This window comes from Phyllopteryx taeniolatus, chromosome 12, assembly GCF_024500385.1.
Source record: "Phyllopteryx taeniolatus isolate TA_2022b chromosome 12, UOR_Ptae_1.2, whole genome shotgun sequence".
In the NCBI taxonomy this organism is placed as follows: Eukaryota; Metazoa; Chordata; class Actinopteri; order Syngnathiformes; family Syngnathidae; genus Phyllopteryx; species Phyllopteryx taeniolatus.
In genome coordinates this window covers 10,688,955-10,704,728 of record NC_084513.1, presented here as the reverse complement: position 1 = coordinate 10,704,728, position 15,774 = coordinate 10,688,955, and the positions used below count along the sequence as shown (strand labels likewise).

At 39.9% G+C, this 15,774-nt stretch overlaps 1 protein-coding gene and 1 pseudogene across 4 annotated transcripts; one reads left to right on the top strand and one right to left on the bottom strand.

The window, feature by feature from the left end:
• Positions 1–1,142: 1,142 nt before the first annotated feature.
• LOC133487244 (trace amine-associated receptor 1-like) lies at positions 1,143–2,715 on the bottom strand (annotated as a pseudogene).
• A 2,858-nt stretch (positions 2,716–5,573) lies between these two features.
• Positions 5,574–15,551, top strand: LOC133487128 (dead end protein 1-like). Of its 4 annotated transcripts, none has more exons than XM_061793196.1 (6): positions 5,576–5,858; positions 9,961–10,066; positions 10,162–10,487; positions 12,778–12,910; positions 14,899–15,126; positions 15,209–15,551. In XM_061793196.1, exons 1-6 carry the CDS (start codon positions 5,769–5,771, stop codon positions 15,238–15,240), a joined length of 915 nt encoding a protein of 304 aa, XP_061649180.1. In that variant the 5' UTR covers positions 5,576–5,768; the 3' UTR covers positions 15,241–15,551. The 4 variants fall into 4 exon arrangements, with proteins under 4 accessions (XP_061649179.1, XP_061649180.1, XP_061649181.1 ...); XM_061793197.1 differs by having other exon boundaries at positions 5,577–5,858; positions 14,899–15,108; XM_061793195.1 differs by having other exon boundaries at positions 5,574–5,858; positions 14,899–15,551.
• Positions 15,552–15,774: the final 223 nt, after the last annotated feature.

Sequence of the window (15,774 nt, the reverse complement as noted above, 5' to 3'; positions counted from 1 at the left end):
CCACAAGCCGAGCCTGATCAAGGGCCGCTTCAAGGTGGGCGTGTCCAGACATTCCCATGCGTCCAGCGTTGACAGTGTCAAACAGTATGCATGTACTATTAAATAGGGATTTTGAGATGTGACCGGTCATCTATCATTTCTGCATTGTCTCATCATCGGGCAGGGCACCAAGGCCATCTTTGTAGACCTGTGCCACATTCCAAAGCACGGGCACAGCCCCGCCAGTGTCAGCGTCAGCCTATGGGGCTTGGTGATAATAGTGGGAGCATGGAACACGTTTGCAGTACAAGAGAGCTCCACCTGGTCACCCCCACCCAGATGGGAGAGGTCAGAGGTAAGATTTGCTCACGAGCATGCGCCACCACGCAGAAGACTAGCAGACCACGGCAATGTCTTTGCTCTGTACAGGCACAACCGAGCGAGAAGGCTCTCAAAAGAAGTGTCTACATCTCTCCTGGTGCCCAGCCCAAACCGTACAGTGGTCGAGCTGCTACCAGCAGACAACCTCAAAACCGGATGTGCGTCGCGGCCTGCGCACAGGATGTTGAAGTGGCCATGGCGCCGAACCTGGCCACTCCAGCAATAAGTGTGGCCAGCCCAGGTCCCTTACCAACGGCCATACGACGGTCACAAGACCCATTGGCACCTCCCTCACAAGTTGCTAACACCCCACTCTCTACCTAAAGGAGGCGACCAGCCTCCAACCGATGTACATGTTCGAATTAGGTACATTCAAATGACTTTTGTTTCTCGTGCAGGAGCAACCCCCCTACTTAACCGTCATCACTACCAGCTACTTTAAGTTGTGAGCAGCATGCTTCCTTCCCTTTTTCGTCTTTCTCCCGCCTGCCTAGGCAATCACTGTTTTAAGGGCACAATCAGGTTCGTGTTCCTCCTCCACCCTGATGAAAGTCTTCAATTCATTTTGAAATCAGTTCCACAAGGGCTATACCCCCCTCAAGTGTCCAAAGTGAGAAATACCTCTCTCTTTTCCTCAGTCTGGAGTCCATTTTATATGGACACATGATGAAAAACAATTTTAATTGTTGCCACAATATAGATATAACGTGCTCACAAAATGCCAATTTGTGGGCTCGAAATATGAATTTAATTGACACATTTTTCATGTGATGATTTTATTTTCACATGGTGAAGATTTGAGTGTGAGTCTGCAGTACGTTTGTCTCACAGGAGCCAGACTGCAGTATGCGCAGAGTGACAATGTGTTTTCCAGCTCTTCTAAACCAGGGGTAGAAAAAGGCATATATCAAGGGGTTCACACGAGTTGAGATAGTACAGGTACATTGGAAGCATACTATTGCGTAAGGAATCAAATACTAGAGACATGCCATGATATGGAGAGAAGCACAAGAGGAATATGAGAACCAGAACGCCAAGAGTCCTGGCGGCCTTCCATTCAGATTTCTTTGCTCTTAAAGGGACAGAGTGTTGTAGTTTGCCACATGCAACATTAGAGCGCAAGGCTCGCGCCTGAGACATAGCGATCATAAACACTCTTGTGTACAGAGTGATGATGATACTGAGCGGAAGGACTAAAGTCATCACCAGATCAACAACCCCTGTCGACACGGAGTCGAATTCTTTTCATAGTGACTTTGACTTATAATGGAGAGGATCACAAATAGCCACATAACGGTCAACTGATATCAGCACTATGTTTCCCACCGATGCGGACATCACCGTTAAAACTGTATAAAGAACACAGAATATCAACAAGAGACCAGCAGGCTGTCAACCTGTAAATTGCTATCGGAATCATCTGGAGGCCCAGCAGCAAGTCGGTGAGAGCGAGAGAGAGGAGGAGGAAGTTGGTGGGAGTGTGGAGATACCTGCACACAAACGAACCAACAAGCTGTTAAATTTGTTTCCAAATAAACATCCATCAGCAGAATACATCATTCTATACACTCTGGTATGCAGATCAAGTCACAATACACACAGTTTCTGTCTTTCCTTGAGAGAAATGAGACAATAACAAACATTATCAGTTTGGGATCCACTTCGCAAAGCTGGTCAAACACAAAGGATTAGTGCAAATTGAGAAAAAGAATATGTGCCTGAAGTGAGAGATTGAGATGAGATGATGACAAGCAGGTTGAGCACCACAGTGAGGACAGTGATGACAGGCAATGGGACAAAGTAAGCAACAAGTTCAGTCGAGCCCTTCCTGCAGGAGATATTGGCCAGCTGTGGAAAGCAGAGATCCGATTGGTCCCCGGTGTACATAGAGAAGATGGAGCCCAAACAGCAGTCTGTCTAATCCTCTCTTGTTATCCATCTCATTTGTGTGTTTTTAGTACCTCCCACAAGCAATTGTGATTGGGTCAAAGTTGTCAAAGTATGATGTCACGGTGACTGCCTTACACCAGACACTACTAACAATCAACAGCAATATTAATACATATCTTACAACAAAATGTTTTATTCCCACACTGTTGTATGACCAAAAGCCAGAAAGAAGGTCCACCTAAGGTTAGGATTAGGGTTGATCTCAGTTAAGTTTAGTGCTCAGGGTTATGATTTGGGTTAAAAACAGCAGGATGATGTTGGGAGTAAGGCTCCATCCACATGAGACTGTATTAGGTTTGGGGTTGGGTGTTACGGTCCAGCCAGGGTTTGGATTCGGGTGATTAGGCTCCTACACTGGATGTCCTGGTTTAGAGGTTTAGAAGTTTAGATATGGGCTGAAATGTGTGCCAGGAGGAACTGAATTTGAATCATTTATATTTCAATTGGAATTGCTAAAATTGATAAATCCAGGAGTCAATGGCTGACAGGCGCCCTAAACTAAAACAAAAAATTTTAGTTCACGCCATTGACTGTTTTTTTTTTTCTGTATTTGATTTTTTTTCCCCCAATTTGACACTGGGACCAGATTGATTGAAATTCTGTGAAAAATTAGTCGTTTTGTGTGGTTCAAAAGGTTCTCGCAATTTCAGACCGCATGCCTTTATGGATCTAGTTTTGTGAACTGGAAATGAAAAGGACCTTTTCCCATAAAGTTGAATGCCAGTTTCCCTAAAAAACATGAACTTTGGTAGGCATGTCTATATTGAGTATACCCTCAAGAAAGGTCTCAAGAAGCCAAGTCCAAAAAGACACAGGAAGACGACCAGTATGTTTCTAAGTGGCTATTTTAGGATCATATTTTCCATTTTCAGGTGTCCTTTAAACGCAAACTCTTCCTTGAAATTTTGTGTGATTGTTACCAAATTTGAACCACATATCCTAGACATATAGGTGCTAGACATACCTGTAAAGGCGACTCCAAATTGTGTTGTTTTCATAGCATTAATTTTGAAAAATATTATACTATATAAATATATCGTTTTTGTTCTCTGCATTGTGTTGTTTTTAACCAACTGGACAATTTTGAAAGCAGGATTATGTCATTGTTATTTAGACCAAAGACAACCTAACCTCTGCAACCACTTATCTGTGGGATGCAGCAAGTTGTTAGGTAACTGACCACTTTTAGCTTACTCTATCTATCTATCTATCTATCTATCTATCTATCTATCTATCTATCTATCTATCTATCTATCTATCTATCTATCTATCTATCTATCTATCTAGGCGGCACGGTGGTAAACTGGTTAGCACATCCGCCTCACAGTTCTGAGGACCTGGGTTCAAACCCTGCCTCATCTGTGTGGAGTTTGCATGTTCTCCCTGTTCCTGCGTGGGTTTTCTCCGGGTACTCCGGTTTCCTCCCACATCCCAAAAACATGCATGGTAGGTTAATTGAAGACTCTAAATTGCCCATAGGTGTGAATGTGAGTGCGAATCGTTGTTTGTTTAGATGTGACCAGCGATTGGCTGGCGTCCAGTTCGGGGTGTACCCCGCCTCTCGCCCGAAGATGCTTGGGATAGGCTCCAGCACGCCCGCGACCCTACTGAGGATAAGCGGTACAGGAAATGAATGAATAAATAAATATACGTACATATATTTACACCCCTTCACTTTTTCCACATTTTGCTGCTAGACTTATTCTAAAGCTGATTTGAGTATAGTTTTCTTTTTAAAAAATCTACATAAAATATCCCATAATGACAAAGTAAAAACATATTTTCAGACAGTTGTGCAAATGTATTGAAAATGTAAACATTTAAACATCATAGGTACATGAGTATTCACACCCTGGGCATAATATTTTGTTAAAGCACCTTTGGCAGCAATCACAGCCTCAAGTCTTCTTGTGTATGTCTATACGAGCTTGGCACACCTGTTTTGGGGCATTTTCTCCCATTCTTCTCTGCAGATCCTCTCAAGGTGAGTCAGGTCGGATGGGCAGCGTCGGCGGACAGCCATTTTTAGGTCTTTCCAGAGATGCTCGATTGGATTCAAGTCCAGGCTCTGGCTAGGCCGCTCAAGGACATTCACAGGGTGCTCCTGAACCCACTCCTTTGTTATCTTGGCTGTGTGCTTTGGGTCATTGTCATGTTGGAAGGTGAATCGACGCCCTAGTCTGAGTTCCAGGGCACTCTGGAGCAAGTTATATATATATATGTATATATGTGTGTGTGTGTATTAGCTTTCTATATATTATTTTGTTGCGAGAAATACCCATTAACCATTAATCAGATAAAACTAATATTTTAATTGGCTATTATTTTGCAAATATATATTTTAAATTGTTTAATGAAAGAGTCTTTATTAATTCAAGTTCACAGCTTACTGCACGCTCCACACTCGATAAAATGATGACTGTACCCAAAAACAGAATTTTTTTTGTTGACTTTTTGGTTAGCTGCAGGATAATTTAAGTTTGGCTTTAATTTCATAAGTACGTGGAGGACTCAAATAGACATTAACTTTTTTTTTTTTTTTATGTAAGCTTCAACCAAACGTCTTTTTTTCAGCTTTCCAAATACTTTTGTTACATGTAGAAATAAAATTTCGTGTTCTCTGTAGCAGTTCATTGATTTCATGAATGCAACACACTATAGCTTTTTATTCATAAACAACGATCCATGGCGTGTTATCCTCACTTTAAATGTCAAAAGAATGGTGTGGCTCCCGGTGTTTTTTTTTTTTTGTGTGACGGTCTAAATGACTATTTGAGTATTTAAGGTTGCCGACCGTTGCAACAGATAAAATAGACACACCGATCATGTATATTAAAGATAGAAGATTCCAAACACAACACCGAAGAAGCACGTGGCTAATTTGCATATCAGTTGGAGGACCGCCTGAAAATGCCCCACTCATTGGTTACATCCAAAACAAATGACCAATGAGAAACGATTCGTTATGACGCTGCTGTGATTGGCTGAAACATTATGGCTGCCTTCGTGCAACATAAACAAATACAACGTTGTTGTACAATATGTCCGACTCACTCCAGATTATATTCTAACTTTAACGTTTTCCTCAACTCTTAATTTGTCATAAATTGGCTACATTATCAACCTAAATACTCAATTTACATTGCTTGTTTGTAAAATAAATAAATAAATGACAGACTATGTCATCATCATCAGCCAATCATTACAGTGCCATACCTAGATTGACAGATTAATTCTCCAATCATGACGTGTTTTCTTCCCCAGATTGACAAGCAAATCCTCCAATCATGACAGGGCTCTTCCCAGCGTGTGCGACACTGTAATTAATCTTACATTTTATATTGAAAAACAACACATATAAAGTGACAACGATCAAGTATTTTCAAGTCATTTTGTCTCAAGTCAAGTCAAGTCCCGCCTGGTAAATTTCAAAGTGAATTAAGGAGCCTTTTCGGCCAATGTCTTCGACAAACAAGAGGAGTTGCCTCGATTCAATCATTGCGTACAGGACGTCGTTTCGAGGCACGATGGAAAGCAACCCGAGCCAGGTAGCAAAAACACTAAAGCCCCGTTTCACGAAAGTCTTGTCGCTTGTGCAGTAAATTGTATACATTTACTTCAACACGAACGTTGAGTATATGTGTATTATCTAAAAACGTGGTATTTGGATATGAATAAACCGTACTTTGTATTTATCAAATGACTACGCTTGCTACTAGTGGCGCGGAAAGTGTCTTGCAAAGCTGTTGCATGCTTATATAGTTTCATGTTTCTTAATTTCTGGTGTGTTTTCCATTGAGCGACATACCCGCCGTGGCTAGTTTATATAGTGTGGCGCAATCTTTTTAATTACTTAGATGTTGTAGAAAGTTTTTGATCACTTGTTTGGTATTTGTTGATCCGCCATGTTGAAAGGGTAACCTAGGTAGGCCTACGTGTGAAAGAAATTCCAAAACTAATTGATTGGTACGAGACTAGCATTGTCAGACATGTCTTTTTTTCAGACGATCCCAGTGAAATAAGTATCATTTTCCTGTGAGAAATATGAGCAAAGGTGTGAATTTTTAAAACTGGTGAAAATGCTCCAATTTCTGACCAACTTCTCCATACTAAATCAATAGGGGTCAAGATTTGTAGGTGTGATTTTCATACTTTGACTTTCTTTATCATTATCCTATTTTCAACAGAATCATCGGAAAAATATTTTAAAATTAATTCTAAAGTTAAATTGGAAGATTTGGCACGCAAAACATGCATATTAAAAACAAATTAAGAGGAATGAACAAACACTCCCTAAGTTGTTCATACACAGTAAGGAATAAATACAGTATAGCACACTAGTACAGTAAAGAGTAGGGTTGGCCCGTGGCATACACAGTTTTATGGAGTTGTTTAGGGCCACAACCGCTAGGGCAGGACAAATTAATTTCCGTGTTGGTGTAAACCAGTGGTCCCCAACCACCATTTTGAAACGGCAACAAAAAACATTTTTCTTTTTGGTGTTTTTATAGGTCCGTCCAATTCAGTGGTTGTCAAAAAGTTTTCAAATATTGTCAAGATTCACAAATATTCCTTAAATTAATTTTACAGATTTTCCTAAAATTGGTTAATTACATTTATTTTCATTTGATTTATTTTGTATTTTCTATTTATTTCTCTCAGTAAATGATTGGTTGAATTAATAAAGTTAAATACATATACATTTACAAATTTTGTATTTGAATAAGTAGTAGGTTCATTTCAAATAGTATTCAATAATTAAATGGGAATTAATATTTTGTAAAATAAGCTATTTTACATTAATTTTATATGCTTTTATTCATTTATATAATTGGTTAATTGATTTATTGTAAATAAAACAAAACAATATCATTATCAATATATTGTGATTATTTTATTATTATAATCTATCTATATATCGTGGAAATTCTGATTCTGCAGGTTTTTTTTTCTTTTGTCAGTTTCTTTTCTAATTCATTGCTTGACTGATCCAGGCAAACTTTTCTTGTTTGTTCAGAAAAAAAATCAGAAAGTGGGACGTTAATCACGTTGTCGTTTAAAAGATTAATTGCTCTGTTGGCCAATTTGCTGCACATTTTTTTGTATTGCCTCGCTCGCGCTATCACCAGCGAGTGCTTTTTCAGTTTCGTCAGCCTAATAGAGCAAAAAATAAAAAAGATACAGTGCCTTCCTTAGTTGCATGGCTTGAAGCACAGTCAATGATGGTTACACAACTCACAGATCTTTCTGTTCATCAATGAAAAGTGCTTCCTAACATTATCTTTAACAGTTTCCCTTTTATCTTGAGTGCCATTCTCTCTAGCCCTTTGTTCATTTGTTTTTTATTTATTTATTTATTTATTTTAAATGGAAAAAGCTCAGTGCGACTAGTACACCTCCTTCAGTCTTCATTCATAATGTGGCGGCTGCTGATTTGCTGAATGTGCGTTTAAGTGGAACTTCCGCTGAGCAAACGGCTCCGTCGAGAGCTACTTTGACGTGATTACGCCAACATTAACCGTTCGTTGTTTTAATGACACTAAAATTCACCAAATAACATGCATACTGGAGATATTTTTTGAGGAAAATAAAACGATTTCCGGACTTTTTCATTTTTACGACGTCAGTCACAAATGCTATTAGATTTGTGATTGGATAATCAAAGATGTGGAGGCGGAAGTTCCGTCTAGAGCAGATTTCTGCCTTACTCCGCGGCGCAGACAACTAGTTTTCAGCTTACAACCAAGCGTTATGAACACAGTCAATGATGGTCAAGCAGCGTGAGTTGGAAGCACAATATACTGTAGATCCTTCCATTTGTCCATACCAAAACCGTTCGCAAACTGAAGATAATGCGTAACTAAATAATGCGTAACTAACTAGAGTAGTGGTGTCACAATACCAAAATTCTGACTTCGATACTATACCTGCGTAAAATACCTTGATGCCCGATACCACGGCAAAAATCTAAAACAAATACTTTTATATGTATTTTTATTAAAACAAAACATTACGAAAAACTATGTAATAATGGAATTAGCCTTCTTAAAAATCATTTTTTTAAATAATTGGCTCGATTATTATACGTGTGTGTGTGTGTGTGTATGTATGTATGTGTGTGTATATATATATATATATATATATATATATGACATATGTGTGTTTGTATGTATATAAAATTGTACATCTATAGTCATGAAAAAAAATATTAGAGCACCCTTGTTTGTTCATTTTTTTTGTCAATTATAATACCTGGTACCACTATAGGCAGTTTACCTGAAGAATACAAAAGCTTAATTGTATTATTAAATATCATTTTGATAATTATCAAGAAAACCATGAAAAATGGTTAGGGCTAGATATCAGCTCTTGTATTCAACTCTATGTGCTATCTTCTTTGTCATTATATTTGTCCAAACAAAGGTAACTTTAGTTGCACTTGACAAAAAAAATATTTAGAAACTGAAGAAATAAGGGTTTAATGTTTTATCCATGAATATATTATTTCAATTTATATACTGTATTTACGGGTACTTTACTCATACATAACCCTGTATATTTCAAGCTTTCAAACTTATTAATTCAAGGTTTTAGTGACTTCATTTGATTTCTTCCGGCGGCACAGTGAACAACTGTTTAGCACATCTGCCGCACAGTTCTGAGGATCGGGGTTCAAATCCCGGCCCCGCCTGTGTGGAGTTTGCTTGTTCTACCCGTGTCTGCGTGGGTTTTCTCCGGGCACTCCGGTTTCCTCACACATCCCCAACACGTGTGGAATGTTGATTGAAGACTCTATGTTGCCCGAAGGTATGAATGTGTGGGCGAATGGTTGTTTGTTTATATGTGCCCTGCGATTGGCTGGCGACCAGTTCAGGGTGTACCCCGCCTCTCGCCCGAAGATAGCTGGGATAGGCTCCAGCACGCCCACGACCCTTTTGAGGATAAAGCGGTACAGAAAATGGATGGCTGATTTCTCCCATTGTAAACTAGACTTGCAATGTGAACACAGGCTTAGAGACACGCAAAGTGTTTCACAACTGACTCTGTAAGCTGCAGTCATATGTCATTTTTCATAAAGGATAAACAATATATGCCTGTGAACGTTGTTATATTGTCTGCCTACATGTACTAGTTCACAGTTTGTGTTCAAATATCCATTGCGTAAATAGTTATAATGTGGGTTTCTATTGTGTTAGCATAAAGACGTTCTAAAAGCAAAGTTGTTTGGTTGTTTTAAAGGCACAATGTGTAATTCACTTTGTTTTATGTTTAGAATGTCAATAAACCTTAACTGGGAGTGGCAATACACACCTTTCAGCCTCTTTTTAAAAAAATGTTCGCTATCAGCCAAACTGCTGCTTGTTGTGCAGTGAGTTGAATTGCATTCACTGCCACCATACAGCCAGCGCTTGTATCTCAAATTTTTGCTCGCAAGTCAAACCCCCCCCCCCCCCCAAAAAAAAACATCCAAACGACAGCTTGTATCTCTAAAAACTACCAAGTTGAGTCACTCGTATCTCAAGGTACCACTGGACGTGTACCATTTACACAGTTTTTGTAATAAGACCATTTCTTGACTTAATTTTTAAAAGTCAGTTTTTAGATTTTGTTTGGTTGTCATTGTGGAGTTTACGCTTGGTTTCTTCTTAGGTGCTGAACAGTGAGCGTTTGCAGGCACTGGAAACGTGGCTGAAAACAACCAATACAAAAGTCACTCAAGTTAATGGCCAGCGAAAGTATGGAGGACCACCTGAGGGTGAGAATAAGAACGGTTCGTACTAGATTCTTCCAAGACGCACAACTCCGATGTCAAACCCTCAGACTTTTTTTTTCTCACCATTGCTATGAAAGAGTGGATTGGCCCACCCCCAGGATACAACTGTGAGGTTTACATCAAGCACATCCCACGGGACTGCTACGAGGACCTGCTGATTCCCCTTTTCAGCTCTGTGGGGCCACTGTGGGAGTTTCGACTGATGATGAACTTCAGCGGGCAAAACCGTGGATTTGCCTATGCCAAATACGGCTCACTGGATGTAGCTAAAAATGCTATACACCAGCTACATGGTCACATGCTTGAGCCCGGTTCGCATATAAGTGTCTACCGTAGCACAGAGAAGAGGCAACTTGTCATCACTGATTTGCCAGCCTTCACTCAGCAAGATGAGCTTCTGCAGGTACTGCGGGTGTTGTATTCCCTTTGAATAACTATACATCCAGGTACACACTTGAAATCCAAAACACTCGTATCGTCTTTCTTTATTGAAATGAATAGAAAGACCATTAATCCATTCCAGCCTCCAAAAATATTTGTAATGTTTTGTCTTTGATAACAAAAATAGCGCTCTAAAATATACTTTATAAAAACATGCAGTAAACAGTTTTAGCCACATTTCACACTTAAATCTAATGGGCATTGTGCTGCTCCTTCTGGTGTGTGCACCTTGGCCACCTGGCGGCAGTATAATACAGACACAAAAATACATGGAAACTGTCACAAGTTACTCCTTTGTAAGTTGCAGCAATATTAGTCATTCTTCACAGAGGATAAAGAATATGTGACTATGAATATTGTCATTATCTGTCCATGTGTTGCTCTACCATTTGTGTTAAAATACCTGCAGCCTGAAGGTTTATAACACCACTACGTAGATGGTATCCGTTAGCTCGTCTATAGCGTTTCCCATTGTGTTAGCATGAATATTAAGCTAGCTGACTTAAAGGCTAAGCTATGCGGTTGTTTTCAATACACACCATTCTCTTTGTTTCATGTTTATTTTGAAAGTAAACTTCATTAAACCGCTTTCAGCTTCTTTTTTTGATTTGATTTGCCAAACCGCTGCTTGTTGTGCAGTGAGTTGGGTTCACTGCTACCATACAGCGTTCTCAGATTTTTGCTCGCAAATCAAAGCAGAAAATCAAAACAACGGATCGTATCGCGAAAACTAATAAATTGGGTATCTCTCGAGCAGAGGTGGGTTGTAACGCGCTACAATTACTCCGTTACATTTACTAAAGTAACATTTTCCATAAACTGTACTTGTCAGAGTACTTTAAATGCACCATACTTTTTACTTTTGAGTATTTATGTGAAGAAGGATCGATACTTTTACTCAGTTACAATGATCGACGTGATTCGCTACTTTTATTTATTCATTGCGTGTGCGCGTCTATTTTTAGACTCCATCTTTGACTTCCTCATAGGGTTAGCCTTTGCGAGCCAATCAAAATGACTCATTTGGTGCTGCGCGACTGTTTATGTTACAGACTCCAAAAAAACAGTACCTTTATCATGCAGCTCTTAAATTATGACTGCCCAAACTTGGATATTTCAGCCAACTTCTAACTTGAGAGAACACCTTGCGGTAAATTGCAGATGTTTCTATTAATGTTTTGGCAGGGGATATGGCAAAATTTGCACTATTCCTATGGTGTCACACACGCACACACAATCAATACGTTTGTTCAGCAAACAGCTGCATGAAGTAATTTAAGCAAATAAAGCAAATAATATTTCTGTCGGGCCCAATGTATGTGTTGTTGGGCAGTTAAAAATTTAAATGGTGGCAGGTGTGTGTCGACTCCCATATATTATTATTTTTTAATTTTATTTGATGTTCATGCTCTGATTTAAAAAAATAAAAAATAAAAAATCAGAAGTTACTCTTTACTTGAGTAGTTTTTTCAAATACTTTCTTACTCTGAAGTAAATATTTGGATGACTACTTTTGCTTGAGTCATATTATTCTAAAGTAACCGTACTCTTACTTGAGTACAATATTTGGCTACTCTACCCACCTCTGGACCCCAATATTTGTAATTTTATGCGTACCTGTGGCTAGAAAGCAAAGCGTGGAGCGTCTCTGTCACGGAGATAGAGTCAGTGAATGGGGCGATCGATCATTGCCAACAGCCTTTCAAAAAATCCTCATTCTCCTTTATTACTGCCCATTTTCCGTATTTATGGCTAGCCGTGTTTTTTTTTTTTTTTTTTTACATTCGCAACGTTTTTGTGGTTCTAAAAAAGAAGTACAGTATACTGTACGTAGAGCCTCAGAACCTGATACAGGGTCACAGTTTTCCATTGCAGCGCGTTGGTCGACATGCGGCGGGAACCTCTCTAGTCACCCTTGATTGGACAAGCCAAAAGTCGCAACAACACAGCTGGATTCTAGGTTTTAAGTTAACAGGTAAGGCAGACCAAAATGGAATAACGGATTCAAAGAAGCACTTAAATATACACAAAACAACATTCAAGAACTGAACTAACAGCAAAGCAAAATACAAAGCAATTTTTAAATATAGCATGTCCACTGAGTTATGTTAGAAAGTTTTAACTGAGCATGTCAAAGTTTTTCAATCCATTTAAAGTCTATTTAGCACTTGCCTGTTATACACATTGTTGTTCTGAGTGACCTTTAATGGAAGTGAACCTAATCTTTTGCATTTATGTTTTCTAACAATTAGGTGCTACATAGACTGATAGAAGGGGTTGAGACCCTTTCCCTGAAGTCTCAACGTAGAGGAGAGGGTTTGACAGCTATAGCTGTCTTCTCATCTCACCATGCTGCTTCTATGGCAAAGAGGGTGCTGGAGGAAGGTAAGTGAACTGCAATTGCAGGAGGTGGGCATACAGTTGTAGTCAGAATTTTATATATAGTTGAAACCAGATATTGACATACACTATATAAAAATACACTTTTCACTCCTCACTTTCTGACATGAAATCAGACAAAACCTTTCCTGTTTTAGGTAGGATTACCAAAACTTTTCATATTTTCTTAATGCCAGAAGGGCGCCCTAAGATACGAGTTCAGTTATTTTTCGTGACCTCGCTCGTATCTTGACACACTCATATCGCAATTAATCTTTCACCATTGAAATGAATGCAAATGCAATGTAGCCATTCCAGCCCTCAACAGTATTGTACTATAAAAATGCATAGTAATAACATTTACTCTCCATATAACCTGTAAACACAGAAAACGCAAGCAGAAATGACCACTGTACCTAATATTTTGTTCTTCCTTGTTGTACTGTGGGGTTAATTGGGAGTTGGCAAACCACCTTAATGGTACATTAGCGCCACCAATGGATATTGTCCTTCTACTGCAAGGAAATCAATGTGTATTGATGGTGGCCGATTTTTAGCTACCACCATCAAGCGGTGGCATCTGAAGCGCACGCGTATCTCAGAATTTTACTCCTTTGTCAAGACAAAAAATGGACCAAGCGACCGCTCGTATCTCGAAAAACTCATACAGTAAGGCGCTTGTATCTTAAGGTACAGCTGTAAAGTCATAGCTTGAGATACAAGTTTAACTCGTATAGCCAAAATACGTGACCTTTAAAGCATGCTCAAGGAGGGCAGAAGAACATGCGTCACACGCTTGCTACAAGCAACACAGGGTGTGTTTAGGGTGTTTACAACGCAGAAGCTTGCATGTGCAACCCACGCCGCAGCACATTAATCCTTTTTTTCCCCTAATTATAAGGTTTTTATGATCGTGAGAACCCAAAATCGAAATCATGATTACATTTTAATTAATCGCCCAGCCCTACAAAGTTCCGGACCTCAATGTTTGAATTTACATAGCCAACCCATCCATCCATTCCTTTTCTGTATCACTCAACACAAGTGTGCTGGAGCCTATTCCAGCAGACTTTGGGGATTCAATTGGAATTCAATTGCTCTTTGTTGCGTTGTCAGTCATCAGGCTCTGCTATTCTGGGCTTTCAGTTTGGTTATCTTTCAAGTAATTGCCCCTGGATTTAGTGGATGGTTGAAGGATTTGTGTTTCATTTGGAAGTACTGCTTAACGTTCTCACTTTGTCTCAAAGCCACAGTCCTACAAATATTGAGACACAACCGTTTTGAGGCGGCTTCCGGAAGAAATAGAAGTGTGTTGCGTCCATTCATTTTTAAAAGCTCTCTTTTCCGAGTCGACTTTGTGAACTTTGAAACGGGCTATGCCGCCAGCATCTTCACCGGCAAATCTCTTCACCAATGTCACCGGTCAACAACTCTATACTGTAATTCTGTGTTCTATGACAGCGGCCTATGGGAGAAAAAAAAATGCTGTACATTATACTTGTATGTTTAGGCGGCAAGATGGACGACTGGTTAGCACATCTGCCTCACAATTCTGAGGGCCGGGGTTAAAATCCCGGCCCCGCCTGGGTGTAGTTTGCATGTTCTCCCCGTGCCTGCGTATGTTTTCTCCGGGCACTCCGGCTTCCTCCCACATCCCAAAAACTTGCGTGGTAGGTTGATTGAAGACTCTAAAATTGCCCGTAGGTGTGAATGTGAGTGCGAATGGTTATTTGTTTATATGTGCCCTGCAATTGGCCCACGACCAGTTCAGGGTGTACCCCACCTCTCGCTTAAAGATAGCTGGGATAGGCTCCAGCACGCCCGTGACCCTAGTGAGGATAAGCGGTACAGAAAATTGATGGATTGATTATGCGTTTAACTGCAATTGACCGTTGGTCCACATGAGACCTTTTAACCAAATTTGAACCCATCTTTTTTATCTTCTATTATCGTTGTTAAATATTGCCTACTAATGCACATGTTTTTGTCACTAGCATTTCAGAAGAAATATGGTTTAAGCATCTCAGTCAGGTGGCTGTCCCAAATGAAAGCATGCTCCAATGAGGTGCAACTTCCTCGTCGTCTGCAACACCATCCGTCCATTCCTGTGCATTTGGGAAGAGCTGTGGGAGTACCCATTGCCCCCAAATCAAACTCCAGTCTGTGGTCCACAGCATCTCCAATGACCACCCTTGACAAGATTTGTGCGGAGATTGGAATTGGTCTGCCACAGTTTGAGCTGTTCTGCAGCTATGCTTGCCCTGATGGATTACTCTGCTTTACCTATACGGTGTGTATTCCCAGGGCAGGCGCAGTTTTGCAAGGGCTGGTTATGATCTTGCCGGGAGCCACCGCCGCTACCACACTGGAGAGGGCTCACGAGGCTGCAGCTCAGCAGGTCCTGCAGTCTTTGAATGTGATGCAGTTTTCCACTAATGGCATCTGATAAGACGTCCATCCTCTCCTTGCTCCACTTTTTCATGCTGTATTTTCTCGTTCTTGTTTTTGAAGTGTTTTATCTTGATTGCTGTTTGTTCATCTATGCATGTTTTTATTAAGAGTTGTAATGGTGTATTTGTTTGAACTTGTTTGATTCATGCATGTTTTATTGTTTGACTGGTTTGTTTATAAAATACAAAAGAAAACATTGTAGTGTCTTTATATAAACATGCAATGCAAGATGAACAGTACACATCCATCGAGTACTAACCCTAGCACATGTGTACAATCTGTGAAAAAATCCTCCCTGGTCTAATCTTGTAATTAAGAGTTTTAGGAAACCACCGCGCCCGAGAAAAAACAACCAATCAGCGACAGAATGCATGACTGATGAGGTGTCAATCATTTGCCATGCGTTCACGGGCACACAC

Excerpts from the sequence above, each read along its gene's own strand:
- LOC133487128 (XM_061793195.1), top strand. The coding sequence starts at position 5,769 with ATGTCTTCGACAAACAAGAGGAGTTGCCTCGATTCAATCATTGCGTAC. Across the intron at positions 10,067-10,161 it reads GTATGGAGGACCACCTGAGG|AGTGGATTGGCCCACCCCCA; the intron begins GTGAGAATAAGA and ends TTGCTATGAAAG. Across the intron at positions 12,911-14,898 it reads AAAGAGGGTGCTGGAGGAAG|CATTTCAGAAGAAATATGGT; the intron begins GTAAGTGAACTG and ends TTTTGTCACTAG.